Source organism: Chondrus crispus, genomic scaffold (assembly GCF_000350225.1).
Source record: "Chondrus crispus Stackhouse genomic scaffold, scaffold_80, whole genome shotgun sequence".
In the NCBI taxonomy this organism is placed as follows: domain Eukaryota; phylum Rhodophyta; class Florideophyceae; order Gigartinales; family Gigartinaceae; genus Chondrus; species Chondrus crispus.
This window is the reverse complement of record NW_005178726.1, coordinates 304,544-330,343: the sequence shown is the minus strand read 5'-3', so window position 1 is coordinate 330,343 and position 25,800 is coordinate 304,544. Positions and strand designations below refer to the sequence as shown.

Genomic DNA, 25,800 nt, shown 5'->3' with positions numbered 1-25,800 from the left:
GGTAGATGACATCGGCGAGGTGAGGCGCTCTCGGGGACCCTTCTGAAGGGGCTCGCGACGGGAGCGCCTGTGCGAGCAGGTTTAAGGCGCGTCCGCCAGCACGGCTGGCGTGGCAGGGCGCGGCAGGGCGCGGCAGGCGGCAGCCCTCCCCGTGCGCGGTCGAGTACACGTGGGTACGAGCGGTCGCCGCGCGCTGGTTGGCCTCGCCGCGCGTGTCGAAACGTGCGCGACGCCGCGCAAGATGCGAGCGCATGCGGCTGGCAGACGCGCTCGCGTTTTTTAAACGTTAAAGTATTCGCGGCGCATATGCGCCCGCTGCGCGGCCCCATTGGCGCACCGCCCGCCCTGAGCGCGCCGGCGGGACACTTGGCGAGACGGACGGCCGCCATGCAGCGGGCCGGATCGGTGCGCGCTGATCGCGATCCGCATGTAATGCCGCGCGCGTCAGCAAGCGGCCGGCGCCCGCCTTTACAGCGTCAGAGAAGCATGACGTGTTTCGCACACCGCAGACACGACACGTCCGTGCACATGTGCCGTGGTGGGATGCGAGCACATCGATGGCGATCCGTCACACACACCTCGTATCGACACGACACGACATCCTACCCCAACACCGCTTCAATCCATCGAATCTGGAAGCACACCGCCCACGCTGCATGTCCTCCCCCGCCGCTGCGCCGCGACCCTTCTACAGAGCACCTCTCGCCGCCGTCGTCTGCACCTGCCCAGATCCGCACAGACATGCCCGCCGCCATCCCCCCCCCTATGCCCAGCAGCCCCGCTCGGGTTGTCGCACATGCGCTCCGCCCGCTCACCCGCCGTGCTAGAGCCGCCGCCACCCTGCCCCCTGGTCCATCTCACACTTGCACGTCCCCCGGCATACACCGACTCACACACCGTCCGCCTCGTGCGCGGCAGCCCCGGCACGGCAGCGTGAACACGCTGCCGCGCCCCCGTGCAGACTCCTTTCCCTGCCCCCCTGCTTCCTGTTGTGCAGGCCGCGCGCGGCGCGAGTGTTGACACCTGACATCAGGAGGCCTTGTACTCAGCGCCGTGGGGATGCGCACGTCAACGGAATGCTCACACGTGCATGCTGTATGGATGCAGTAAAGCTTTAAATGTACAACTGTAGTAAATGTTTTAGAGCAGCGCCAAGCCTGCATCGCTGCCACCCCCTCTGATGACGCGTGTTTCTCCGCCGCCGTGTTTTCGAGGCGAGCCCCTATGCGATGAGATCCATACAGACAGTGCCCTTGGGTACTGGGCCGTAGGGTTCTTGCTGGCATGCTCTACACGCCATGCGTCTGTGTCCTGCGCTACTGCAGTGCCCTCTCGATGAATGCAACTTTCCAGAAAACACATTCGGTTCCAGTTATCGTGAGATTCCACTTATCAAAGGTTTCTACCTTTGATAAATGGAGCCTCCCGATATTGGCAATGACGAATCCAGTCCCCCATAATGTCATTGAAAATATATATAAGTACTTGGGCTTGTGATTTTTATCAATGTTGTCAGGGTCGTGAGTGTCTTTGAACATTTTTTGATTGTTTCCAGGCAAATGTGGCCTGAATTCTCCTCATTACAGTACATGTATTTTTCAAAACTTTCAACTTCTTTTTGGGAAACTTTAAAGAATTTTAGCTTTTCGCTGCGATGCGATGCCTCTGACGTTATCAGGAGTCTCATCGCAGCCGGTTCCTGGGAACGGTGGGACCACCTGCCAGTGCGCGTGCACACTCGTGCCTCCTACCTAACAAGTAGCCGGACGCAGTTAGCACAGCTTGATGTCGACTAGCTCCAGCCTAGATAGCGTCAGGGGCATGGGTATTCCCCTCCGCGTAGAGCAGGCGCGTAGAGCAGGTAGTTATGAAGGAATCAGGACGAGGCCGACCAAGCATACTGCAAGTCGAGTACAACACTGGGGAGAAGGTTAAGGCTATCTCACAATCTGTGGAACCTTAAGGTTATAGGCGACTTTCTGGCTTCCGAATCGGTGAGAATCGAAGGGGGTAAGACATGCTTCAATCTGCTGAGCGGCGGTTCACGAAGCTTGGGTGTGAGTTCAAGAGACGGGGTTTTTCTAAAGCTCAGTACCGACATCGTGACGAATGGCGTCCTGGGAGTCGGCCCGCCAAATTCCAGGTGGGTGAGCGCGCATATGGAGAGAAGACGTGTCGTCCGGGAACAAGAGACTAACAGGATTACTCTGCACGCTGGCACAATGTACTTAATCGGCAAAGACGATGCTGAAGAGCAAGCAAGTGTGACATTTAGCGATGTTGCTCCGACGCTCGCCGAAACGAAACTTAGGCGATGGTCATGCGAGACAGTATCAACGGCGCGTATAGCGTTTTCGCGCACAGTATATCAAGCGTAGTCCACGATCCGCAACTGCGGTGCGGGAAAAGCGCGGCGCGAACTGCGGCGGTAAGGCCCAACGAGGAGCCGGGCAAGGCGTAGTTTTGCCCGTCGTGGCTTCTGGGCTTTTACGAAGCCAGTCTGCAAAATGCACAAGTCGGTGAGAAGTGCACGAGTCGACACGAAATACGCATAGCCTTGAGATATGTATTTAAGTCCGCATTTGATTAAGGCAGCACAATCGGGGGGAGAGGCAGGGAACTTCAAGAACCCCCGCTTGGTGACAGTGCCCTCCGAATTTTGCTCAGACTCCGTCTCCCTTCGACACTGCCCGTCTCCCCAAAAGCAATCTCTCTAGCTCAAGCTAAAGTAGTCGGATCACGCAGACCGATTCCATTTATCAAACGTAGAAACCTTCGATAAATGGAGCCTCCCGATATTGGCAATGACGAATCCAGTCCCCCAAAATGTCATTGAAAAATAAATATTTGGGCTTGTGATTTTATCAATTTTGAGTGTCTTTGAACATTTTTTGGTTGCTTCCAGGCAAATGCCTTGATAAATAGAGTCTCACGATAACTGGAACCGAATGTTTTTTCTGAATTGGCAATGACGAATCCAGTCCCCCAAAATGTCATTGAAAAATAAATATTTGGGCTTGTGATTTTATCAATTTTGAGTGTCTTTGAACATTTTTTGGTTGCTTCCAGGCGAATGCCTTGATAAATAGAGCTTCACGCAATGGAACCGAATGTTTTTTCTGAATTGGCAATGACGAATCCAGTCCCCCAAAATGTCATTGAAAAATAAATATTTGGGCTTGTGATTTATTAATTTTGAATGTCTTTGAACATTTTTTGGTTGCTTCCAGGCAAATGCCCTGATAAATGGAGTCTCAAGTGTCGGAAAACTTCTATGAACAGTTTTCGGGGTCTGTCGGGGTAACCCTGACAGCAGGCGCACAAGAGCCTGTGTCGTTCCGTTCGGGAACGCGGGTTCGGGTGAAGACGGAGATGCGACTGCCCGCACGGGAGGGTGTCGCCAGAGTTGCAGCATGCAGCTGTGTTTACTTGTTCGTCTTACCGGGGACGGTAATCGTTGAGGAGCGAAGCGAAGCGCGTAGTCTAATCCGCAGCGATTGCACGGTCGCCGTTGCTGACAAAGGACTCTGCGACTAATTGTACTATGGAGCTAGACTACAATTAAACGGCCACGACCCTTGGTCTCCCTTAACTCTTACCTTCTCGTCAATTGACCCTTCCGACCTTTCGACCCTTCCTCTCCCTTTGCTTCAATCCAGTGCACGACAGTCGATCCATGGCACAGTCTGAGACTTCTGTAATGCTGACAATTTACAACACACCGCGAGCGTGTCCCTTCTGACACTCAGGATAGCTGGAACCAAATGTTTTTTTCTGAATTGACAATGACGAATCCAGTTCCCCAAAATGTCATTGAAAATTTAATACTTGCGCTTTTTGATTTATATCAATGAAGAGTGTCCTTGAACTTTTTTTGGTTATTTCTAGAAAATGTACCCTAAATTATCCTCACAGTACATTGTTTTTCAAAACATTTTTAGGAAATTTTGAAGAATTTTAGCTTTTCGCCGTTATTGAATCGATTAATCAGTGTTGATTTCAGGTGAGGCTCCATTTACCGGGGGTTACAGGCAACGCGATACCGCTGTTCAACATCACAACAACCCTACCCAAGAACCCTACATAAACAGCCATTGACTAGCTAGTGTCAATCGGACCGTTAGTCCTCACATGAAGACAAAAGTTAATTCATTTTTTCTGGACAACGCAAGGCGCGATTTCACAGGAAACCGTGGATATCAAAGTTGAAATGAATAAAAATAAAATTCGCAGCTTTTTATGTTATGATAACGCTTGGTCGGACAGAAACTTGACACGAGAGTCACCGCACCTGGCTTACGCTGTGTAGACACCTGTCCTATGCAGTCCAAATATTCATGCATCAACTCCCGTTGTTCGTTCCGTAGGGTAGATCTATCCGACCGGGGCTTGTCCTCACATGAGGATGGCAGTGTCCACATATGAGGACAGCTCTTTTTTTGCAAAAATATATAAATTAAATTGAACATTCAAAAAGCTACCTTGAGCACTATTTCCTTGACGTGCTTGTTTTCGGCAATAGCATCTTGCAGAACACCGGGATAGCAGCTTTGAATATGCAGAACGGTTAAGAATGTAATGCAGATTGAGTACCAAGTTGCCTTTTTAAAATGGCGTTTTTGGTTTCGAAGTTATTTAACATGTGGTTTTGAGGTGGTATAAAATAGCTTGTTTTTCAGGCATATCTAAAAACAACCACGAAGAACAAGCGATTCTCACAAAGTTCTTTCCGGTGCCAAGTCAGAGGTCAAGTACGGTGGCACGGGTATCTTTTCTTTCTTGTCGAGGAAGCGAAAGTCAAGAACAAAATTGGTCGAATAATGTCCTCATATGAGGACAATGGTCCGATAGGCGGAAGTCTTCACAGAATGACAAACTGTAGAGCCATAGACCCAAAAAACTGCATTTACATAGATGCATCGTACATGTTTCGGAAAACCTGCACCCCTTTTTACGTAAACACAAATGGGAATCTCACATTTTCTTGATGACTTTTTCACTTGTCGACATCATTTGTCTGTGCCTAAGTGCGTGCCGTGTGCCCCCCGCTCCCCCCCCCCCCCCCCCCCCCCCTGCCAAAACCTGAAACCTTGCAGGAACCGTGTTCCCGGCGACAAATGAGACATCCTTCCATGCAGAAGCTGCTCTCAAAACCACCAACCATTCCACGTAGTTCACACATTTAAGCATCAATCTGCAGAAGTGCTTCCATCGTCCCCTCAGCATGACAACATAACGAGCTGTGGGGTCGCTGTGGGGCCCGGACAGCACGACTACATTCATGCGCATATGCCGCGAAACCTTCACTCCCTTCTTGACACACACAAACATCATGAATCACCCCTACTAGAGGAAGCCCTTCTACTTCTATGCTCTTTCTTGATGACATATGTACATAAAGATATACTGTATTTGTGTTTCTGGAGTTTGTCGGCACTGTTGGACAAATATCGGGCGAAGCGGGTACCTCACCCGGATCAAATGAGGAAGCCTGTTTTGAAACTTGTTTCACGGTTGTCAAAAAATACTGCTTCCCGTCCTTGTCACGCGTAGGGAATCTGGCTTGGAAAACATCCTGTTTTGTTTCCTGAAGGTCCTAGTGTCTAGCCGACAAGTGACCTCAATTGAGGCCATTTGACCTCATATGCGGTCACTTATATGAGGTCAAATGGCCTCAATTGAGGAAAGTTGTTGGCTAGACACTAGCGCACAAGCCTCGGTCGGGTAGATCTACCCGACCCGGGCTTGTCCTCATATGAGGACAGCTCTTTTTTTGCAAAAATATATAAATTAAATTGAACATTCGAAAAGCTACCTTGAGCACTATTTCCTTAACCTGCTTGTTTTCGGCAATAACATCTTGCAGAACACCAGGATAGCAGCTTTGAATACACAGAACGATTAAGAATGTAATGCAAATTGAGTACCAAGTTGCCTTTTTGAACTGGTGTTTTTGGTTTCGAAGTTATTTTACATGCGGTTTTAGGGTGGTTTAAAAGAGCTTCTTTTCCAGACATATCTAATAACAACCACCGAGAACATGCAATTCTCACAACGTTCTTTCTGGTCCCAAGTCAGAAGTCAAGTACGGGGGCGGGGGCATCATTTTCTTACTTGTCGGGGAAGCGGAAGTCAAGAATAAAATGGGTCGAATACTGTCCTCATATGAGGACAATGGTCCGACAGACACTAGCAGGGCATGGTGCAGCAGGGCATGGTGCAGCTATCGATCTGCACATTAAGACAAAGACCAAAGACACACACACACACACACACACACACTCGCCACGTGCCGGTTTCTATGGTATATGTCCTTGGTCGTGTTTGCTGCCCGTTCCAAATCTGCTTCCAAGAGGAGAAGGTCCTAACTTTGCAACATCGAGACTGCTGCAGCAGTTCAATTGAATCACTCGTGTATCTTGTACGGTGATGGCGTGCACAGCTTCGTGAAGTCGTCGGGTACTGTATATAAAGGATGAAGCTCAACATAGAAGGGGTAACCGGATCATTCTCCTACCATCTCTCACACGCCCGCACTGCAATCCCTCAAGCGACCTTTGAGTCATTTTTTCCACAGTAAACAAGAAGCAAGGCATCAACACATTTAGAAAAACTTCACCATGAGGACGGTTGGGTTGTTCTGTATCATTCTTCTCATTGGACTCGCCGCCGGCTTCGAAGGAAACTTGACGAAAGAAGTACGTCAAGTCGATGGAGACGCCCCAGTTACTATGCGCCAAGCCGAAATGACAAGCAATGGAGTTCGCCAAGTTTACCCAGCATCTCTTGTTGGTTACTACGCTTGGACATGGCCATACACACCCACACCTGGCCTTTATAGCGCGACCATGTCTGTCGCTTTTAGCGGATTCACAAATGCCCGGACAGCGTTGGATAGGAGCAAGAAGGTGTATCGCACGCTGAAAGGGGATAAGTACATCGCGTTTGGAGGGGGAACCGAACCAGGAAGATTCACACGAGCCGGCATTGCTAGCATTAATGCGGTAATCTCCGGTGGACTTCTATCCGGCTATTCCGGAATTGTGTACGACGTTGAGGCGGGGGACAGTGGTCTTCGTGGTGATTTTGCCAGATCGTTTGCTCTGGCTAAATCGTATGACTTTTCAGTTGTCGTGACGGTGAGCCACTCCGCACCGTACGGAATCGAGGATGCTGGCACCCTGATGGACTCGTTCTTATCTTCACGCAACATCGACTACATCTCCCCGCAGCTGTACACGGGCGGAACGGAATTCTCAAACGATTACAGCATTTCCAGCGGGTATGGATGGTACAAGTACCAGAATTCCTACCCACGCGTGGTGGTCTCCATCGTTCAAGCTAGGCTCTACGATGATGCCTTCAAATATTTCAGGAACATCCGGATTCCGTTGAGTGGGTACATCCAATGGGCGCAGTGATATTTTAGCGATACGCCTCTGAGGTTAATGTAGCAGCCCTTCACTTCCTTTCCGTGCACACCGTAATGTCACAATGCAATGCGGGCAATTACAGTTTATGCACATAATCCGCACCCCCTAGGATAGGATATTCCGTAAGATGCGTAGCGTCGTACAGTACCCTTGGTACAGTGTGTTTGTTGCTTTTAGGTTCTGATCCAGTCGATCAGCCTTTTGTAAACGGCGATAGAAAAGAAAGATTTTTTTTTACGCTCTTGATATGAAAATTTAGTGAGTGTCTATGTAGTGTCTGTCTATTGGACTGTTGTCCTCACATGGGCACAAAAAAATTATCGAAAACTGAACACAGTTTTCGACATATTTTTTTCATGACTTGCACTTTCTCGACATGAAAGAAAAGATAGGCCCGCCGCCGTACTTGACTTCTGCCATGGGACCAGAAAGAAGTTTGTGAGAATTGTGTCGTATCTTACACGTGTACATAGCTCCACCGGTACTTAACTCCTAGCCCTTTTTAATTAAGGATTTTCCCACTATAGTGTTACGGGTAAACCCAGGTGCCAGGTGGCAGGGTGGACACGCGTAAGGCGAATCAAAGCCGACACGGCCGGAACCGAGGCGTACCAACCGAAAGGCAGTAGAAGTGGCGGGATCATGCGCGTGGGGAACTGTCGGCGGCAGACAGAGGGAGGATGAAGGGAAACCTGTGGCTGCGAGGGAACTTGGACCGGGACAAGAAGACGGGGGAGGCTATCGGCCGTGTGGGTGAAAGGAAAGGATCAGGAGGAGGGCGCCAGGACTGGGGCAGAGGGAAGCTGAAGGGAAAGGGGGGCGCCAGGAGAGGTCGGGGGAAGAGAGGACGGCCCCCGGGCATAGATTACTTAAGAGCCGTCCCTGGAGCAGATAGGGAAGGGGACGGCAGCAGACTTCTGAAGAATAAAGACGAAGACGAGTGGATCCTCGTTGGCACAGGTCGCTCGGTATTTCGCGGAGGAATTGCCGCAACAGTAGTGAACACAAATGGGAATCTCACAACTTCCATTCTTGATGACTTTTTCACTCGTAGACATCATTTGTCTGTGCCCAAGTACGTGCCGTGTGCCCCCTGCCAACACCTGAAACGTTGCAGAAAGCGTATTCTCGGCGACAAATGAGACATCCTTCCATGCTTTTGCAGAGGCCGCTCTCTCAAAACCACCCTTCCACGTAGTTTTCATATTTAAACATCAATCTGCACAAGTCCTTCCATCGTCCTCTCAGCACGACAACGCAGCGAGCTGTGGGGTCCGGACAGCGCGACTAACGGTTACATACAGTACATGCACATATTTCGCGAAACGTTCACTCCTTTCTTGACAAACACAAACATCTTGAATCTCCCCGACTAGAGGAAGCCCTCCTACTTCCACGCTCTTTCTTAGTGGCATTTTAGTCTGTGGAAGTCTCTTACGTTTGCCCACGTACGTTCCGTGTGCGCCACCCTGCTGTCACCTGCGACATTGTTGTATGGCGGATGTTGACACGACGGATGTTGACATCCGCCATACAACAATTTCGCAGGCATCAAGTGCTGCACTAAAAGCCCTCGCGATACTGGAGTACGAACGATTGTACTCACAATCAGGGGAAATTCGCTTCCCTTCATTTATATATATACAGACGTATTCGTGTGTCTGGGGTTTGTTCACACTGTTTGACAAACAGCGGGCGAAGTGGGTATCTCAAATCAAATGAGGAAGCCTATTCCTGAAACATGATTCATTGTTGTCAAAAATACCGCTTCTCTATTGTGCCACGCGTAGAGAATCTGGCTGGGGATATATCCTGTTTGCTTCCTGAAGGTACTAGTACAGTATGGCATGGTGCGGCTATAGATCTGCACATTAAAACTAAGACCAAACACGCACACACGACGTGCCGGTTTCCTCGACATATGTCCTTGGTCGTGCTTGCTGCCCGTGGCAAATCTGCTTTCACAATGGGAAAGTCCTAACTTTGCCACATCGAGACTGTGGCAGCAGCTCAATTAAATCACTCGCGTATCTTGTACGGCGACGCCGTGCACAGCTTCTTGAAGTCGTCGGGTACTGTATATAAAGGATGAAGCTCAAGATAGAAAGGGTACCTCGAATCATTCTCCTACCATCTCTCATACGCCCGCGCTGCTCTCCCTCAAGCGACCTTTGAATCATTCCAAAGTAAACAAGAAGCAAGGCATCAACAAATTCAGAAAAACTTCAACATGAGGACGGTTGGGTTGTTCTGTATCATTCTTCTTACTGGACTCGCCGCCGGCTTCGAAGGAGACTTGACTTACTACTTTCCAAGCGCTGGCACGTCCGCCTGTGGAAGAGACCATAGCGATCTTGACTTTGTGGTAGCGCTCTCGCCTGAAGATTTCATCGCCACTCTGAATCCGAACGAATCTCCATCCTGTCAACAATGTGTGCTCATCACTGGCCCTACAGGTGCGACCGTCAAGGTTCAAGTGACCGATAAATGCCCCGGATGTGTCAAGGGCGCTCTTGACGTGAGCCCCGCCGCCTTCGACGTGATAGCCCACCGCGACGTCGGCAGGATTCGAGTGTCCTGGGAATATGTGCCTTGCGATGGAGACAATCAAGGTACTATGCGCCAAGCCCAAGTGGCCAGCAATGGAGTTCGCCAAGTTTCCCCAGCATCTCTTGTTGGTTACTACGCTTGGACATGGCAAAGCACATCTGGCCTTTCCGACGCGACCATGTCTGTTGCTTTTAGCGGATGGACAGATGTGCAGAACGCGTTGAGAGACAGCGGGAATGTGTACGACTCGCTGAAGGGGGCAAAGTACATCTCGTTTGGAGGGGGAAACGAAAATGGAAGATTCACACATGCCGGCATTATAGGCATCGATGCGGCAATCACCGGTGGACTTCTATCCGGCTATTCCGGAATTGTGTACGACGTTGAGGAGGGGGACAGTGGTCTTGCTGATGCTTTTGCCAATTCGTTTGGTCTGGCTAAATCAAATGGGTTTTCAGTTGTCGTGACTGTGAGTCACTCCGCACCGTACGGAATCGCCGATGCCCACACCCTGATGGGTTCGTTCTTATCTTCATCTAACATCGACTACATCTCCCCGCAGCTGTACACGAGTGGAACGGAAGTGTCAAACGATTACGACATTTCCAGCGGGTATGGATGGGAAAACTACCAGACTTCCACCCCAGCCGTGGTGGTCTCCATCGTTCAAGCTAGCTTCTACGATGATGCCGTTGGATATTTCAGCAACATCGGGGTTCCGTTGAGCGGGTACATTCAATGGGCGCAGTGATATTTTAGCGATACGCCTCTGAGGCTGTTGCAGCCCTTCACTTCCTTCACATGCACACCGTAATCTGATAGTACAATGCGGGCAATTACAGTTTATACACAGAATCCGTACCCTCTACGATAGGATATTGGGTATGATGCGTAGCGTCGTACAATATAGTTGTTCCACTTTGGTTCTGATCCAGTCGACCAGCATTTGTAAACGGCGAGAGAAAAGAAAGGTGTACGTTATTGATATGAAGATCCTGGTGTCTGTGTATTAGACCGTTGTTCTCATATGCGGACAGTTTTCGACATATTTTTTTCTTGACTTGCACTTTCTCCACAGAAAGACAAAGATACCCCCGCTACTAAATTTGACTTGTGCTGTGAGACCAGAAAAAAGTTCGCTCGAATTGCGTGTTCTTCCCGGTCTTTTTTAGATATATGTCTGGAAAAGAAGCTTTTATAAGCCACCCTACACCTGCATGAAAAAATACTTGGAAACCAAAAACGTCAGTTTGAAAACGCAGCCCTTAATCTGTATTCCATTCTTTATCTTTCAGCGTGATCAAAACTGCTATCCCAGTGTTCTGCAAGATGATATTGCATGTTAAGGAAATAGTGTCCAAGATAACTTTTTAAATAATCGACTTAATTTATATATATCTTAAAAAAAGAGCTGTCCTCATAATATAATAACGCATTATGACGACAAGTCCTGGTCGGATAGACACTACAGTACTGTAGCCCTGTGCGCCAAAAAGGGAGAACTTCAGATTTTGAGATTCGTGGAATTACGCAAAAACGGAATTCTGTCTAAACTTCCGACAGCAAGGATAGCCCAGTCTACTGTATGCGTGATTTGCGGACAGAATTCTATTGCAGAAAATTAGAAAAACGTAAATTACGCAATCCCCTCGGCGTCGTTCATTGTGAGTACAAGTTCCCATAGCCTAGAGAATCTCGTTCTCCTTTGGACACTCACACTATGGGATCTGGTAGGCAAAGGGATTTTACCAAAGCAAAGACTAAGGAGACTATGAAAACATGGCAAGTTGCCTTGGTATCCATGAGCGTAAAGCGCATGTCAGGACATACATCAGCTTTCACCAATCTTCTAACGATACCATATCCTGCACTCAAATACCAAGATGCAAGAGAAGAATTGTCCAAACACCTTTCTGGGAGCAACCGCATCAGCTCTGCAGACTTTATGTTCAACTTCAACTCCTATAGTCAGGCGTCATGTCTCTTCCTGTTCAGATTTGGAAGGTCTGATGTCCTGAATCTTGTTCCTTTTATTGGATGGCCAACGCACAAAACGAAAACGACAGGCAATCGCTATAGGACAAATCCAATTTTGTCGACATGCATTATGCTGCGGAGCCTTGCAACGCCGCTTCGATGGAAAGAGCTGGAAGTAGAGTTTGAAAAGCATTCTTCCCAGCTTTGTAAAATTTTTTGGGAAACAATAGAATGATTTGCAGAGGAGCGGATGCATATACTCACGAAGCCATTTCCGCAATCATTTATGGAACGCCGACGTACTTTGTATTCCAAATGCATATTCGAAAAGTCCAATGCACTAAGGAATTGCGTCAGTTTCATTGACGGTACAATGATTGGTGTTGCCAGACCGGGAGGATTTAGAAAGCAACTAGTGATGTACAATGGACACAAAAGAAAACACGCAATCAAGTTTCAAGCGGTCACAGCTCCAGATGGATTGATTCTGCATGTCTGCGGTCCTGTAGAGGGCCGTGGACATGATTGGACTTTGTACACAAGAACCAATTTAGAGCAGGAGCTACCAGATTGTATGAGCTCAGAACATCAAAATTTCTGTATCTACGGAGATAGTGGGTACGCCAAGAGGTGGGTTTTGGAGGTTCCTTATCAAGGAAGCAATCTCTCAGCATCTCAAAGAGCCTTCAATAAGGCCATGTCCAGCGTTCGGATTACTGTCGAGTGGGCGTTCAAAGAATTGAAACTTTACTTTACAGCCATGGACTTCAAAAGAAAATTAAGGATTGGACAGTCACCAGTGGGCCTGCTCTACCTGTGTGCAATGCTACTTTACAACATTAGAAATTGTGCAAGTCCAATGCAGATTTCCCAATTCTTTCGCTGTTCTCCTCCTTCTGTAGAGCAGTACATCCACCATAAAGAATAAACCGCTATCCTATGAAACGACAGACTCCTGCTCGCGCGCGCCCTGCGCGAGCAGAAAAATTTGTGCTAACACAACAAAGACGCAACTTTTATTTAGTAACACGGACTTCAAAGCAATAAAACATGACTATCATTACTTGCTCGTAAAAGCCGCCATCATGAGCTTGAACTTGTCCAGCTCGAGCTGTTGCGCTTCCGAACGCTCAATGCGACGTTCTTCACGATCCCGAGTGCGCTCCTCACGATCGCAGGCCATCCTCTCTCGCTCAAATGCCAGCCGATCGCGCTCCAAGTCCACTCGAGCGAGATCGGCATCGCGTAGATGGGCTCCGAACTGTGCCATCTCGGCCATTGCAATTCTCGATTTGGAGGTTTTCGACTTCTTAAGGGGCCGCGGAGAAATAGAGTCTTCATCTTCAGTACTGTCCCTGTTTCCAGAACGCTGCAAGGCCGAATTCTTGAGATCATTTCCAATCCGTTCTTTTTCGGCATCACGCTCCTTTCGAGCGTTTTTACAGCGTTTCGTTGCTCTAAAAGTTCATCCCGAGCATCGCGCATGCTCATCAGTAGTTCTTCTAGCTCTCCAACTTCCCCCCCTATCCCCGACATTTTTTGGTTTTTGTTCTCGTCGCGATCGAAGGAATTCTGTAGACGTTGATAGCGGTCCCGGACGCTTTTCCAAGTGACTTGCTGCGTTACTGCCTCATTGCCGTTTATTGTGTCAGAAGTGATGTCGAATCTCTTGCGGGACTCCCCGAACGCGGCGAGATGTGCACGTGATGCTGCAACTTCTCGGACGATTACAAGATCTTCTTCGCTTGTAAAGCGGGAATGGCGCTTTCCTCTGCAAGCGGCGGCGGCGAGTTCTTCGTCAGAGAGAGTCAAAACGTTGGCCATATTGGTTTCAGTGAGTGTGGGCAGGATCGTTGAAAGGGCATAGTTATAGTGGATGGAGGGAAGGTAGAGAGGGAGAGAGGGAGAGGGAGAGAGAGGGAGAGTGGGATGAGAGCGCCGTTCCATGTCTGAAGATCGCGGGAAAACGTCCGCCGTATGGTTTCATCTCCTGGACATCTGTCCTGAAATGTTCCATTTGGCACGATTGAAGTGGTGACTAATGGGTCATTTTTCTGCTTTATTTCTCACGTCTCTCAGCCAGAATTCTGCTCACCGCCCCACGTGTAACTCGTGTCACGAATTCCTCACAATTTCCAAGCAGAATTTTGCTTGCGTAATCTCTCTATTGTCAAAATTTGACCCCCGTCCCGCCAGAGTAACTCACTTGTACAACTGACGACCGCTGATAGAACCGCCTGATCTCGCCTATTCTTTTGATACCATTCTCAAAGTTATAGGACGTCTAGTTCTCGTTTTATCTCTACTGTAGTCAAAAAAAGAGAGAACACTGTGGAGAACGTCTCCTTATTGTTCTCCTCTGGTTAATTTGTTCTCCTCCTGGGAGAACATCTGTTTGCGAGGAGAACTTCTCTCCGGTGAAGTGAACAAAAGTAGTAAAATTGAACGTTGCTCCTGGTTCGAAAGAGAACGTCTCCTTGGTGATTTGCAACTCCCCATCCCGAGTGGCCAATTTCGAAAGGGCGTCAAGAAGGCATTTTAGTTGACCAACATGCCTGATTTATCGCATCGACTTCCTAGCTTTGTTATTCAACTTACACGGTTCTAGTGCAGGAACGACAGATTTTTCAGCTTTCACTTCGAATGCCACGCATCCCACAGTTCTTACATATAGGTTGTTTGCAAGTGCCACACCATTGTACCTCTTTTGCACCGCCCTTCTTTTGAACTATTCTCCCTTTGTAGGTGACCGAATGATTATAAGAGCAAATGCCACAATATGTAGCCTTTGCTTTCACTCTCTCATGTGATTCAGGATTGTTCAGCTGTCTGGCGGCATCTTCAGCGCAATTATATTCTCTACCACGTTTGTGTAATACATGGGAGTTACTTTGCGTTAATTAATGAACTCAGATTGCAAGTTATGGGATACGTTACTTGTTTGGAAGCTGTGCATGTGGTCCGAGACAGACTATTTCCGTGTTCTTTGTAAATACTCCCGAGCCAAGGGTATCTCTTGTGGAGTAATCTGCAGATGGAAACGAAGACAGCGAATCGGATAGGAGTGGGAAGGAAGCGCTGAGCGAGGGTAGCGAGAGGTCGGGAGCATGCGATTGTCTCTCTGTCGAAGCGAGATGCGGAGCGGAGGGGTAATTATGGGAGAGAGGGATGATAGTGAGGTAGAAGGGATTTCGGAACGTCTGCTCAGAGTGGTGAAGAAGCGAAAGTTCGGAGCGGAAGCAGAGGGCGGAGGCGGATGGCAAGTGGGGGACAATTCCCATTGAGACATGCACTCAAGCGGTGGTAGAACAACAGGACGGGCGTGACTTGGTGGATGGGACGGGCAACGAAAACAGGAGTCCTAAACAGCAGAGAATTGTAGTGCAGTGACTCTGCGACTTTTATCCCTGGTCACCGCCGTCGGGTGGCCGCGTTACCCGCTTTTGACACGTGTGTCACACGTGTGCTCATCGAAAGTGTACGCGTACACTTTGGATGAGCCCACACGTGTATGCCGTGCGCTCCCGTCTATGACACGTGTACTCATCCAATGTGTACGCGTACACTTTGGATGATACCACACGTGTATGATAAGCTTGCCACACGTGTACTGTGCGCGCACACTTGGGAAGGTACCCCACGTGTACCACACGTGGACACACGTGTATGGCAATCGTATGACACGTATATGATACATGTTCAACACGTGTACGACACGTATACATACGTGGTGCCCACAAGTTTCCACGCTAATTAGCGTCTAATGCCAAGTGGCAATTCTAATGACGATAATTAATTATTAATTACCCATTTAGTAACCGACGCCGACGACGGCGCTCGGCCTATATAGGTCGGGTGTCGGAAGGCGCTACAGTAAAGAGGCATCAGGTGATCGGATCCATCTCTGGTAGGATCCTCTACGAGTCCTATCTAGTTGGCCAAGTCTGGTACCTGCACCCTTCGTCGTCATCCTTTTTCTTGTTTTCCTTTACTTTTTCCCTATTTTCTACGTTTCTACGCTACACTTCACCTTCCTTCTTTCTTCTCCCTTCTTGTTTTGTTCTACTTCGACGCTGTAGATAGCGGTCCGCCACGCGACCGCCAACCCCATTTCTTCGAGTTACTCGATCCCGAGTACCCCTTCACGCCCTGACTGCGACTCTACCCGCGATTCTCGCGTTACCTGTGAGCTACCACGGACAGAGGGCCCTGAACACCCTGGTGGTGACTGGACATACCGCTTTCCCTCATAGCGAGATTTACGCCCTCGTTGGCAAGTGTGTCCACTGCACTACATGAATATGGCAAGGGGAGGAGGAAAAGGCAAGGAGTTAAGGGGCAAAGGAGGCATTAGAGATTCCCTCCTGATTTATCCCCACCCCCGCCGCTTGTTGTTGCGGTTGTGCTGGTTTTTTGTGCTCGTTTTGAATGTGTGAGTGTTACTCTTGTTGATGTGGTGGTGTGCAGAAGAATATTTTGTTTACATATGTGTGTGCGGCCGTAGGATAAGCAGAGTTCGGTTTTGGCGCGGGGGCGGAGAGATGGGGAAGTAGAAGGATGGCACGAATGCCTATTCGCCTAAATATTCTCATTGGGAGGTGCAACGCGGCATGCGACTGTCTCTCCATGCGATTCCTCTTCTGATCACTTCAAAAGCCCGTCCTCTATTCTCCCGATTACCTTCAGAATCGTCGAAGCACACAGGGCTTCTACCTTCGCCGAGAACCAGCGTCAGGTTCCACGTTCTACAAAGGAGCTACAGTCTTCTTGGGGATCGTATGAGACCAAGTCGACGTAACATATCTGCAACTTTGTCCCTCTCTTCTGTGTTTTCCCTTACGCGAACCCGCCCTTTTTGCATTGCTTGCTCCATGTGCAAATTATTTTGTGTATGCACGAAAGGCGTTCCTCGTACATCGTTCTCCTGTGCTGTATCCAGAGTCTCGAAATAGTTTTGATCATCGCTTTCAAGAAAATGGTTATGAATTTTGCAGCAAACAACAACAATGAGAGTGCTGCAAGACACCGAGAAACGAAGGGGTGACCAAAAAACGCCGAAGCGAGAAATCAACATTCCAATGGCTTGCTCAACAGTGACGCCACAAGACGACGAATAAAAGCTAAACGCATCCTGTCTCTGAGACAGGCTAAATCCACTGTATGGTGTCAACTCGTGCTGACTATTAGCATAGGCGTCATCGACCGCAATGCGTGCCCATGAAGGCAGACCCCCTTGTTTCATTACCAAATACAATAGCGTGGCTTGAAATGCCGTCGAATCATGAGTGCTACCTGCATGGCGGGCAGGCACAAACACAAATATGTAGTCAGCCGCAACAGCGGCTTGCACACACAAATCGTAGAACCCTTTTCAGTTGAAGTACTTGCGTGGGTGTGGAGTGTCGTGTAACGTAGGCTGCCGCACTTTTAGAGCAATGTCATCAATTGCTGCGATGTTGTTTAAAATTAGTTAAGTTAAGTTTTCCATTGTATCTTCTAGGGGCGAATTGCGCAAACTTTGGAATTGCTCCGCTGCCGCTTGGCAACTTGGGATAAAGGTAGGATATTCGATTGGTGCAAGCACTTTCTTGAGGGCTTGAAATGTTTCATGAAATAATGCGTATGTGTTGGACACTGCCACACCATACGAACAACCAGTATCTAAGTGGGTATTCCCTGCAAAAGTACAAATTGTGATGCAAAGCATAGTTTCAACGCTTTTCGTTGCGTTTGTGCAATTTAGTCGAATTTGAGACCTCTCTAGCACCGGCTGGAAATTTTTGCAAAGGTGTTGAAATTGTGCCGGAGAGAGGCGACATAGTCTTGTAAATAGGTCTTCACCAGTCAACGCCAGATGTTTTTCCAGGCAGAAACTTTCTTTGAACGCTGTGATCGTCCGTCGAGGAGGAACAAGGCAACTAATTGGCCCTGTAAGATTGCTGAGAAAACTATTTGCAATGTCTCTCCAATTTTTCTTTTTTCTCGATCGGCAATACTCTGCGGAACGGGAGACGCCGCCTAGTCACGTAGAGGAAACGAACAGCCATATTTCTCTTAAATAGCATGTAGCAGAGGGAACGATTTCACGATGGAATCGAGCAGGCATCGGTATCTGCAATGGCGATGACAGAGGGAACGATCGAGTATGAGCACTCCTGGGGACACCTAGTACTCGAGTGCGATATTATTGGTTGTCTGTGAAAGGTTTCTAAATGTTATAGACCGAACGGCGAATCGGAAATTGGAAATCGATGCATTGCTGTCATATTTCTGATTTCCAAATTCCAGCTTCGAAGAACTTATAGAATGACGGTCATTCTATAAGTTTTTCGAAGTCATTCAATGACCCTGAGCAGTGGCGAAAACCTTACTCCAAATTTCCCTGCGTCGTGGAAAATCAGACCGGCTGAGAGTGGAGCGGAATCTCCGAGCTAGATTGTTTTCCGTTGTTTTCAGCCACGTTTTTGGTGCATGGACGTGGTTTCCGACACCATCAGGCAGCGATTGGTTACTCATAATCGCGTGAGGTCCATGTGAAGCTCTTTTTTCATTTATATTGTTTGAAATTCACTCCGAACTAAAGGGGGGTGCTGAAGACGTCGGACAAAAACCTCAATATTAAAAGGAAAAAGTACTTCTAATTGTCAAACAATCACCGTTTTTTATGTTTTGCGACGGGGACACTGTCAGCCCGTCGTCCAGTGGGACTTGGCCAAAACAACCACGGACACACAAGACGAGTGAGATTGAAGCACGCGGACACTTTTGCGCCCCAACCGAGCACAAAGATCGGAAATGCAAGCACATTTTCCTCATACAACATTATTTTTTGGAAACAAAATTATTCGCCACGTCACCGATCCCACATCAAACCCGTCACTTTGCTCAAAAATTGTGCCCATTTCGAAACGTCTTCTGCTTCCTCATAATTACCATACGACGTGCGATGGCTCTCCGCTCTCGAAGCGACCTCACTCGCTTCTTAAACACCCCAATTGTCATGCCAGCAAGTTCCGCTCGCTTCGCCCATCGCGCATTACGAAAGTTTACTGCTTCCGCCTGTGCCCTTTCTGTGCGACGAGCTTTCCGCAAAGACAGTTCTGCAGCCTTTGCTGCTTCCGTCAGCTTGCGCCGCTCATCATTGCGGTATTTCTCTCTCGCTAAATTTCATAGCATTAAATGATGTCAGCATCTGACCTCTAGTCGTATCAACAAAACCACTATGACTCAGGTTCACATCAGAACCCAAAACTGAATGACGTATTTCTGTTCGCCGCACTTCCAGCAATTGCTCCAGCTCCGTCACTGACATCATCACCTGGTGCATATGGCTCTGAGGGCGTGGAATAGATAGAAGCTGATGCGCATCTAATGGCCATATACCAGAACGGCGAAACGCAGAGATAATATTACTGTTCGTAAACGCTTTTTTGTAGGCGTACCTCAACATGCTGGAAAATGCGAATGCGTCCCAGTTGTTTTGTTCATCCTTTGCCACGGCCAAATTTATAGCGTCGTTCAAAGCACCCTTAAAAGGAGAAAAAATTGTCACATCCAAAGGTTGTGTTTTGCCTGATGTGTGGGCGGGTAGTGCATAAACGATAACATCATTATAGTCCAACATCTCAAGAGCTGCAAGAGACATGTGTGACCGATACCCATCCAGTATCAGCAACACTTTACGGCCACCTCTAGTCAGATCCCTCACGTTCGAGATAAAATGCCTGCACCATTCTAAGAATTTTTTTGTATCGACGCCACCGCCTTCGGACCTCATTGATACGATTGACCCTCGAGGCAAGCAATCAGCGTATGTCTGCACAGCTTTCATGCCGTCTTGAACCACAACACGGTATGGAAGCCGCGAGCCTTTAAATACAAACATCGGTGGCACTGTCTCACCGTCTGCGCTCACCGCTGGAAGCATTGTCACCCTGTTTGTGCTCAGAAAATTTCCGATTTTGGCGTCGCGCGCCCCCGCTCTGGTGACATATACACGTGAAGTCTGCTTTCCATTTGCATCTCGCCCGGGTGTTGCGCCTGTTTCGTCACAGTTCCAGATCCTTGGGCTGTCGATGTTGTGCTCTTGAATAATTTTTTCAAGACGAGCAAAATGTGTCGTTAAAGCGTCACCGTTACATGCATGAAATCGAACGGCTTCTTCCCTCAGTGGCTTGGAGAACAGTATCTTGTCCCTGTGGCGGCGATGAAAGTTACGTAGATATCTTGTTCCCGTTGTCCCTCCCTTAAACTTGAGCACGAGGCGACGTGCAGGAGTCATACGACTTATGATAATTTCGATTGCTTCTTCGACAAGTCTCCGCGTTAAAGGTAATCCACGTTCAGCAGAGCGAGTTATGAGATTAAGCACAAGGTCTTCCTCAACTGATGTGAGTGTGCGGAGACCAGCTCGGATTTTTCGAATTCGTTGCGAGGAGGGAGAGGCAGCTTGTATGCGGCTTGCAATTGTGGATCTGGGGATTTGGTGTCGTTCTACTGCTTGCCTGTAGGTTTGGCCATCTGTGACCATTTTCATTGCAGCCATAATGCGCTGTTCACGCGAAGCAGGCGGCATTTTTCATTCGCGAGATGCCAAAAGTGGTCCAGAAGGGCAGGTATAGAAGTTGGAAGTAGTGGCGTTTATGTGTATATCGGAATGCTGTGAATTGAGTTGACAGTGAGTTGGAATAGGTCGAAGGGATACCGGACGAGAATTTGAAAAGTCCGCCTGTTTTGTGTGCTTTGGCAGTTACACTCCTATACGTAAAACGCTGTGCGCAATCGATTGGGATATTTGTTTTTTAATTTCATCCACTTCGTTATGAGATACAGCGCACTTTCTAGCGCTGTTAGGCTGCCGTGCCGCACTTTGGCCCGTGTCGAAGATGTTTCTTACAAATATTTTGCATGTCCGAACTTTTTGTCACTGTCGGACAACACCGGCAACCCCCTTTTACCCTCGCGGGGAAGGGTAGGTAACCGTTCGGAGCCTAATTCGTATTGTTTTCTGTTTCCGACACTAAGCTGGATAGAATTAAACAAAAAATACCATTTCTTTAACGATTTGGACACTTTTTAAAGTTTAAAGATTTGAGCGTATCTTCGAACGAAAGCGCATCTGTGGAACCAACAGTCGACTTTGGATATAGGCACCCGCTCTGACAACATGTCAACTAAAAACATTCAAATAGAGCCTGTTTAATGATATTTACCTAATTCGTATTTCTGGTGCATTCAAAAGAAAGCGACGTGGTTCTCTCAAAACCACCCTTCCACGTAGTTTTTCATCTTTAAACATCAATCGGCACAAGTCCTTCCATCGTCCTCTCAGCACGACAACGCAACGAGCTATGAGGTCCGGACAACGCGACTAGATACAGTACACCTGATCACAGCAATTAACCTTGGTCTATATATTAACCTGGGTTCAGAAATAAACTGGACCAGGTTATTATTGGTTTTGACCTGGAGGAAACAGTCTTATGATGAGTCGCATTTAGAGTTCCAAAAGGGCGAGAACGCATGTCGCCGCCTCGATATGGTCTTTGGGAAGAGAAGCAGCTCTTTTCTGAGCTGCAGACAATAATATCCAAGCATCGTGTCCATTTCAATGGGCAAGAAGTGGAGCCGTAATTTCTTGAATACTTGTCAGCAATGTTAGAAATCAAGGTTAATCCAGTGGTTCACAAATAAACTGGACCATGTTATATCTGATTTGACCATATATTAATCTGGGTTCACAATTAATCCGGACCATGTTAAATATGGTTATAGACCTGAAAAAGGGGCTTCAGAATTAAGTTGGCCCAGGTTAATTGCTGTGATCAGTGTACATGCATATATTTCGCGAAATGTTCACTCCATTCTTGACAAACACGAACATCATGAATCACCGCGACTACTGTACAGTAGAGGAAGCCCTCCTACTTTCACGCTCTTTCTTAGTGGCATTTTAGTCTGTAGAAGTCACTTGGCTTTGCCCACGTACGTTCCGTGTGCGCCACCCTGCTGTCACCTGCGACATTGTTGTATGGCGGATCTAGACATCCGCCATACAACAATGTCGCAGGCATCAAGAGCTGCACTAAAAGCCCTCGCGATACTGGAGTGCGAACGATTGTACTCACAATCAGGGGGAAATTCGCTTCACAGACGTATTCGTGTGTCTCGGGTTTGTCCACACTGTTTGACATACAGCGGGCGAAGTGGATATCTCAAATCAAATGAGGAAGCCAATTCTTGCGACATGTTTTATTGTTTGTCAAAAATTGCGCTTCCCAATCATACCACGCGTAGAGAATCTGGCCGGGGATATATGAATATGGGAAATTCGAGACCATCAATTGTTCAGGAAGCAAACAGGATATATCCAATCGGATATATCCTGTTTGCTTCCTGAACGTACAGTAGTACAGTACAGTAGTACAGTATGGCATGGTGCGGCTATAGATCTGCGCATTAAAACTAAGACCAAACGCGCACACGCGACGTGCCGGTTTCCACGACGTACGCCCTTGGTCGTGCTTGCTGCCCGTGGCAAACTTGCATCCAAAATGGGAAAGTCCTAACTTTGCAACATCGAGACTGTTGCAGCAGCTCAATTAAATCACTCGCGTATCTTGTACGGCGACGCCGTGCACAGCTTCTTGAAGTCGTCGGGTACTGTATATAAAGGATGAAGCTCAAGATAGAAAGGGTACCACGAATCATTCTCCTATCATCTCTCAGACGCCCGCGCTGCGCTCCCTCAAGCGACCTTTGAATCATTCCAAAGTAAACAAGAAGCAAGGCATCAACATATTCAGAAAAACTCGCCGCCGGCTTCGAAGGAGACATGACGCAAGTAGTACGTCAAGGCGATGGAGACGCTCTTGTTGGTTACTACGCTTGGACATGGGCAAGCACACCTGGCCTTTCTGACGCGACCATGTCCGTTGCTTTTAGCGGATGGACAGATGTGCAGAACGCGTTGAGAGACAGCGGGAATGTGTACGACTCGTTGAAGGGGGCAAAGTACATCTCGTTTGGAGGGGGAAACGAAAATGGAAAATTCACACAGGCCGGCATTACAGGCATCGATTCGGCAATCACCGGTGGACAGCTATCTGGCTATTCCGGAATTGTGTACGACGTTGAGGGGGGGGACAGTGGTCTTGCTGATGCTTTTGCCAATTCGTTTGCTCTAGCTAAATCAAATGGGTTTTCAGTTGTCGTGACTGTGAGCCACTCCGCGCCGTACGCAATCGCGGATGCCCCCACCCTGATGGGCTCGTTCTTATCTTCATCTAACATCGACTACATCTCCCCGCAGTTGTACACGAGCGGAACGGAAACGTCAAACGATTACGAGATTTCCAGCTCCAGCGAGTATGGATGGGAATATGGATGGGAAAACTACCAGACTTCCACCCCAGCCGTGGTGGTCTCCATCGTTCAAGCTAGCTTCTACGATGATGCCTGCACATATTTCAAGAACATCGGGATTCCGTTGAGTGGGTACATCCAATGGGCGCAGTGATATTTTAGCGATATGCCTCTGAGGCTGTTGCAGCCCTTCACTTCCTTCATGTGCACACCGTAATCTGATAGTACAATGCGGGCAATTACAGTATATACAGAGAATCCGTACCCTCTCGGATAGGATATTGGGTACGATGCGTAGCGTCGTACAATATATTTGTTCCAATTTGGTTCTGATCCAGTCGACCAGCATTTGTAAACGGGGAGAGAAAAGAAAGGTTTACGTTACTGATATGAAGATCCTGGTGTCTGTGTATTAGACCGTTGTTCTCATATGCGGACAGTTTTCGACATATTTTTTTCTTGACTTGCACTTTCTCCACAAGAAAGAAAAAGATACCCCCGCTACTGAACTTGACTAGCGCTGTGAGTCCAGAAAGAAGTTTGCTCGAATTGCATGTTCTTCCCGGTCGTTTTTAGATATATGTCTGGAAAAGAAGCTTTTATAAGCCACCTTTAAACTGCATGAAAAAATACTTGGAAACCAAAAACGTCAGTTTAAAAAGGGAATTACAATAGTCACTCAACCTGCATTACATTCTTAATCTTTCAGGGTGATCAAAACTGCTATCCCAGTGTTCTGCAAGATGTTATTGCTGCAAACAAGCACATTAAGCAATGTAAGGAAATAGTGTCCATGATAGGTTTTTAAATTGGCGGTTTATTTTATATATTTTTGCAAAAAAGGGCTGTCCTCGTCGGAAAGACACTATAGCTGCCTCGAGAGGTACAGTAGACGACAAGCCAGTTGCCTCTTATGAGGTCAGGCATGGCACCCTATGAGATCAGCTGCTTTTGCAAAAGTAGATGCATTAAATCGAAACTTTGCAAGTCAATTTGGACACCATTTCTTTAACGTACATGCCCTCGACAATAACATCTTGCAAAACATTAGGATAGCTGTTGTGAATAGACTGAAAGTCTAATAATGCAATGAAGTTGAATACCCGGTTGACATTTTAAGCAAGCGTTTCGGTTTCGAAGACATCAACACACAACGTTGTGAAGTTGGTCGAAAAGGGGGTTTTTTAGGCATTCTAAAAATGGCTGGAAAAGACATGCAGATCTCACCAAACTCCATCCTTGCGCAACGCAGAAGTCAAGTGCGGTGGCGAGAGTATATTTTTTTCTTGTTGTTGAGCAAGCACAAGTCGAGCGAATATAGGTTAAAAAGTAGCCTCATACATACAAGGTCACTTGTCGTCTAGATATGTCTTGTAGACACTAGCACTACTGTACTGTTAGAAGATCTGGATTCTGAACTAGATGCAAAACATATGAGGCCTGGCGGGAGTCCCAAGGCTATGCTTGTCCCGTGAGAATTGCGGGTGGCAGGGGAGGCGCGGACGCGGGAGAGTGGGACGGAGGGAAGTGTGGGCGCAACGGACAGGGTGAGCAGGGGTCCCCCAAAGGGGAGAGCGGGAGCGGTAGGGAATGGCAGGAAATGGAGGGCGCGCAGATGGAGGGAAGCGAAGCGGAAGTGGAGCGGTACGAGTGGGCGAGTAGTGGACGCGCTGACGGGGCGAGGGAAGTGCAAGTAGGGGCGGCAGATGGTGCATTCGTTGGCGGGCGTCGGAGCGAAAAGAGGATGGAGGGTAAGGCGCGCAAGGAGACACTGTCGGCACGAAGCGAAAGGAGTAGGGAAGAGGGAGTTAGGGAGAAAAGAAGGAGGCAGACATGAGGGGAGGAGAGAGGGAGGATGGAACGGGGTAGCTAGGGGAAAAAGGACGGTAGGTGGATTCCTAAGGTGATCGAGTGGACTCTCGAGCAAGGTCGGCCAAAGTCGAGTTTTGAGTCCAATAAACGACCTGGCTTTCTCTATGACAAGGGGTGAGTGCTCACAACACTGCTGTATTGTAGCTGTGAAGAAAAGGATAGATAAAGTTTTGGCAAAACGCTCGAGTGGTTGATGGAAATGATTGTGACAGTTGGAGGCAAAATGGAAGAAGACGCAAGCTGTACAGCACTTTGTTAGCGTGTTAGGAAAGCGGAGGAAGGTTGATGGGTGGGAACGTCATGCTCTTCCCAGCGGAACACTGACAGAATGGGAGTTGCATCTGAGAACAACAATACGGGTGAGATTGAATTGTAAACAATACACACGGATACGTTTTCTGTGGCTGGAGCACAGATACAGTACCGTTGGGTACTGTACCGTGCGGCACTAGCGTATTGGTACGGCAAGGACACTGTGGTGGCCCACCACTTCACGTCCAGCACGCCCACCACTGGTGGGCGTGCTGGGCGTGAAGTGTTTTTGCGGGACGTTGTGCAGTATGGATGCGGGACGCAAAGGGGCTACGGGGGGTGGGAACTTCCC

At 48.2% G+C, this 25,800-nt stretch overlaps 5 protein-coding genes; 4 read left to right on the top strand and 1 right to left on the bottom strand.

Annotated features, from left to right (window-relative positions):
* The first annotated feature begins 1,934 nt into the window (after window positions 1-1,934).
* Window positions 1,935-2,268, top strand: CHC_T00007684001 (hypothetical protein). XM_005711311.1 is given in 3 exon segments: window positions 1,935-2,017; window positions 2,018-2,143; window positions 2,242-2,268. 2 exon segments carry the CDS (start codon window positions 2,018-2,020, stop codon window positions 2,266-2,268), a joined length of 153 nt encoding a protein of 50 aa, XP_005711368.1. The 5' UTR covers window positions 1,935-2,017.
* Window positions 2,269-2,564: 296 nt separating this feature from the next.
* On the top strand, window positions 2,565-2,800 carry CHC_T00007683001 (hypothetical protein). XM_005711310.1 is given in 2 exon segments: window positions 2,565-2,717; window positions 2,718-2,800. 1 exon segment carries the CDS (start codon window positions 2,565-2,567, stop codon window positions 2,715-2,717), a length of 153 nt encoding a protein of 50 aa, XP_005711367.1. The 3' UTR covers window positions 2,718-2,800.
* A 3,820-nt stretch (window positions 2,801-6,620) lies between these two features.
* Window positions 6,621-7,658, top strand: CHC_T00007682001 (hypothetical protein). XM_005711309.1 is given in 2 exon segments: window positions 6,621-7,421; window positions 7,422-7,658. 1 exon segment carries the CDS (start codon window positions 6,621-6,623, stop codon window positions 7,419-7,421), a length of 801 nt encoding a protein of 266 aa, XP_005711366.1. The 3' UTR covers window positions 7,422-7,658.
* Window positions 7,659-9,174: 1,516 nt separating this feature from the next.
* On the top strand, window positions 9,175-23,787 carry CHC_T00007681001 (hypothetical protein). XM_005711308.1 is given in 4 exon segments: window positions 9,175-9,363; window positions 9,538-10,247; window positions 22,975-23,146; window positions 23,147-23,787. The coding sequence occupies 3 exon segments, from the start codon at window positions 9,175-9,177 to the stop codon at window positions 23,144-23,146; spliced, it is 1,071 nt and encodes a 356-aa protein (XP_005711365.1). The 3' UTR covers window positions 23,147-23,787.
* Window positions 23,788-24,742: 955 nt separating this feature from the next.
* On the bottom strand, window positions 24,743-25,039 carry CHC_T00007680001 (hypothetical protein). The gene has a single exon (XM_005711307.1). The coding sequence runs from the start codon at window positions 25,037-25,039 to the stop codon at window positions 24,743-24,745; it is 297 nt and encodes a 98-aa protein (XP_005711364.1).
* Window positions 25,040-25,800: the final 761 nt, after the last annotated feature.